Source organism: Anarrhichthys ocellatus, unplaced genomic scaffold, assembly GCF_004355925.1.
Source record: "Anarrhichthys ocellatus isolate YVR2014 unplaced genomic scaffold, GSC_Weel_1.0 scaffold267, whole genome shotgun sequence".
In the NCBI taxonomy this organism is placed as follows: Eukaryota; Metazoa; Chordata; class Actinopteri; order Perciformes; family Anarhichadidae; genus Anarrhichthys; species Anarrhichthys ocellatus.
The window spans coordinates 81,145-85,359 of record NW_022280294.1 but is presented as its reverse complement, the minus strand read 5'-3'; the positions used below and the strand labels follow the sequence as shown (position 1 = coordinate 85,359).

Below are 4,215 nucleotides of genomic sequence, written 5' to 3'. Positions count from 1 at the left end.
TTCACCCTTGCTTCTTCTCCCTCCCCCCTTTTTCCATCTCCACCTCTGCTCCCATCCTTTCTGCATTCCCTCCTCCCTCCCTTTCTCTCTCCCCTTCTCTCTCTCTCGTCAGGCTTGACCAAAGATGGCGGCGGTAGTGCGAACGCCGAGTCGCTTGAGGAGGTTCTTAATATTTTAGCAGAGGAGGGCTCTGATTGGATCTATGGCTTCTTCACCTTCCTTTATGACGTAGTGTCCTCACCCGTAGAGGGGGAGGAGGAGGGGGAGGAAGGGAAGGAGGAGAAGACCTCCTCTGAAGACGAGGAGGTCAAAGGGGTCCCGCTGGACCTCCAGAACCAGTAGGAGGACAGGAAGCAGAGCCGGTAGCTCGGCTCCGTGGTCCCACTACGACCAATGAGGACCAGACTGTGGGGCGGTCCGGTCCGGCTGGAGGAGGACGGAGGACGGTCTGGTTCCCGCTGCAGGGCCAGACTGGCCAGACTGGGCAGAACAGCCTTTAAATGCAGGAGGAAACTAAACGGTCTGAAGACAGTAGTTCTGATTAAAGGATGCAGCTCATTTAGTGGTTTATTTGATATAAACCAGAGCCTGTGCTGGATTATGACATATTTTCTTATTTGTGTATATGTTGCCCAAGATTAAGATAATAAAAACATAGTTAATTTAATGCTGAGCACCGTCACCACAGTGTGTATTTACATTAATTACTTACACAGACTTTAGTCACCTTCACTCTTTCATCTTTGAATTCATTTATTTCTTTGTCATATTTATATCATCGTCACTTAGACTGTTTTAAAACAGTGATTCTCTTAAATCTGACATCTCCCGATAGAGAGGTTAAGTCCCGCCCCCTTCTGGTGGAGTCATGGGACCTTATTTGATCCCGTTTGAATCACACATTTGATGTTTGTACATTTAAAAGATAACTTTGCACGTGAAAGAAGTCGCATTTTGTCGTAAAAACTGTTTAAGTATCGGACTCCGAATACGACATTAAGTGTCGTAAAGTGACGTCTCTCTCTGATAATAAGAGCCGATGATAAAAACACATCAAGTAAAAGATAACGTTACATTTGGAGCAATGCTAAGCTAGCTAGCAAGACAAGCTAACGGCCGTGTTGGTGTTGATGACGAGAGATGTTTCACACAAAACTAAAACAATCTACGTCAAACTGAGACTTTCTTGACGTGCAAAATGATTTGTTAAATTGACAAACATCACTTCAAACGGGATCAGAAACAATATTTATTCTTCTCTACGAGCTTCATTTCACTCTTTATTATTTACACAACATATAAACTGTAATCTGTAAGAACATAATCCATATTCCATTATTTAAAAAGGAGGTCAGGGAGCAAAAAAACGTCTAAATAACATCATGAGATGAAGAATAGATGATCTCTGTACATCTGATTATCCGTCTTGTCCTCAATCAATCAATCAATCAATCAATCGGAGGCTGTTTTGTGTATTCCGCTGTGTTCTGTTGATATTAATGCGACTCACTTCATATTAACGACACCTTTCTGCCTGTAAACCACTGACGATCACAGATTTGTAGATCTTATAAATGTGATGCATTGACCATGTTTGCGTCTCGGTGTTTCTGTGCTGCTACAGTTAATAACAGCAGCTGGTTGTAACGATAAACACCAACATCTCCAGCCTTCTTTGTGTTACGCCGTGTTTCTGTGTAGCTTTCATTGACGTTCCTCTTCTGTTCTGCTCAGATGAGAAGAAGTTAAAAGCTCTCAGGAGAGACAATCTGAGTAAAGGTACCGTCATAAAAGTGTGTGTGTGTGTGTGTGTGTGTGTGTGTGTTTTCCTGCTCTGATGCTAAGCTAACAGCTAACAGATCCATCTGTTTGTGAACCTTGTAGAGGACAAGAAAGAGGTGAAGAAGAAAGGTCAAAGTAAAGGTAGAAACCTTTGATTCTCATCTGTACTAAATCTGAACGGGTTTCAATGAGGAGTGAACCAAAAATAACACAACCTGCTTGGTTTTGTCCTCTAAGTTCACTTCTACTTTATTTATATTTGTCGTGTTGTTGTTCAACCTTGAAGTAGTTTAACGCTCTGAACCCCAAAAACACGCTGGCAGGATGGAAACGCATGTTTGTTTTTAAACAATCACCAAAACCGCACCGTTTATCACAACCAGACACTGTAAAAAACGTCTATCGTCTGATCTTACATCTTTTCCGACGGTCCTTGAACACATCGTGTGTGACGAAGACTTCCATCAGAAGAATCAACCAAAACGAAGCTTTAAAATCATATTTCATCATAAACATTTTAGTCTTCGTGTTGTCATTATCAATGTCTCCTCTAATAAAGAGTTCACTTTAACCAGAATGTGTAGAAACATTAAAGTGTGAAACTATGACGTCATGATTGATTCATCTGAGACCAACAGTCATGTGACTACAAGGACGAGACACTCTGACTGAACTACAGGAAGTGAACACAGAGTATAACTGGATTATTAAAACACATTAACTTATTTTATTTATTAATAATTTCTCTATTGAATGTACTTCACTATAGTACAATATCTGCCTCACCATTGCCGTATTGCACACTAATCTATTGACTGACATCACTTCTGTTTTTATCACCTTGTTTTGCTTTGGAGTGTTTGTGGTGAAGTTTGCTAAAGCTTGATACATTTCCAGAATCTTGCAGCACATAGTTGTGGCTTCTCTGCCTGGTTGTGATGATGTGACGGTTCTTTTGGCTTCAGTATCAAACAGTTTTATGTGTTCTTCGTCCTAGAAGACGAGACGTTAGAGGAACAAGAGATTAAACTCCCAAAAGGTAGATTTGTGACTTATCGTCTGTGAGTAAGTTTGTGATATTAATCTCTCGTCGTATCCATCTGTTGATGTGAATTTGACTTATTTATTGTCTGCAAATGAGTTCACCGTGTGAATAAATAATCTTAATATTTGACATCCATCTGAAGCAGAGGAGAGTTCTGCTAGAGACGCAACCGGAGGTATGAAAACGAGCAGCCTGCACGTCTGAAATAAAGACTTTTCTGTTGTTGTGACTTGATGTTGTTAAGGCACGGCTTTGGTTTAACAGCTGATTGATGACGATAGATGCTCTGTGTATGAACTTCATTGGACTAAATTCCTTTATTGTAGCCTTGCAGACACAAATAATTGATTACTTAAGTCAGTTGACAGTAAAATGTATGGATGCTAACTAATTTATGCATTCTTTGCATTCATTAAAAATGAACGATGTCTCAATTTCATTTATTTTTGTTTCACATTTTTTTAAATGTATCGCAGGTGGTCAAATAAATTAAGCTGTTTGAAAACATCTCTAATCCATAATATTAACCAATTAATGTATTTCGTACATTTATTTATATTAAACGCATTTTAACAGAAGTGCATTCGACACAATTAAACAAGGACTTTGCTCTTCGGTGTAACAGAACAAATTGTGTACCAGCATGTCACGTCCTTTTCTAATAATTCAATTCAACTGAATAAATTGAATTGAACACTTCCCGTGTTGTTTTGTGTGATCACGTTAACAAGTCGAACGGCGTGTTTCAAGTCATAACTGTGAATCACATTCACACTGCACTTTAAAGTTCCACCTTAAATCCAAAACCTCAGACCGTCCCGTCAGAGGAGCCCGGCTTCGCTCCGCTCTGAGGGAGGAGCTTAGGATGATCCACGAGAAGATGGAGGCCAAGAGGATCGCTCGCATCGCCCTGGCTGAGATCAGGGCCTTCCTCGCCGAAGAGGAGGAGAAGGAGAAGGCCTGGGCGCTGAAGATGAAGACGCTGGAGGCTGTGCAGGAGCAGCTGAGGGAGGAGAGGAGGAGGCAGGCGGAGAAGGAGAGGATGGAGAAGGAGAAGGCTGAGAAGGAAAAGATGGAGAAGGAGAAGACTGAGATGGAAAGGATGGAGAAGGAAGCGAAGGAGAAAGCTGAGAAAGAGCAGTTGGCTCAAGAAAGGGCAGAAAAAGAGAAACAAGAGATGGAGAGATTGGCCAAAGAACGAGAGAGGGCCGAAAAGGAGAGGATGGAGAGGGAGAATGAACAGTTAGAAAGGGAGAGGATGGCCAAAGACGGAGCTGAAAAAGACAAGCTGGAGCGGGAACGAATGGCCAAAGAAAGAGCTGAAAAAGACAAGCTGGAGCAGGAACGAATGGCCAAAGAAAGAGCTGAAAAAGAAAAGCTGGAGCGGG

General features: G+C 41.6%; 1 protein-coding gene across 1 annotated transcript in view; it reads left to right on the top strand.

The window, feature by feature from the left end:
• Positions 1-393: 393 nt before the first annotated feature.
• LOC116401181 (uncharacterized abhydrolase domain-containing protein DDB_G0269086-like) overlaps positions 394-4,215 on the top strand; it is a 4,297-nt gene continuing 475 nt past the window's right edge. The window contains exons 1-6 of the mRNA XM_031879457.1: positions 394-520; positions 1,735-1,779; positions 1,885-1,923; positions 2,783-2,821; positions 2,970-3,002; positions 3,640-4,210. Coding sequence (XP_031735317.1) covers positions 394-520; positions 1,735-1,779; positions 1,885-1,923; positions 2,783-2,821; positions 2,970-3,002; positions 3,640-4,210 — 854 coding nt within the window. The remainder of the gene's footprint in view (positions 521-1,734; positions 1,780-1,884; positions 1,924-2,782; positions 2,822-2,969; positions 3,003-3,639; positions 4,211-4,215) is intronic.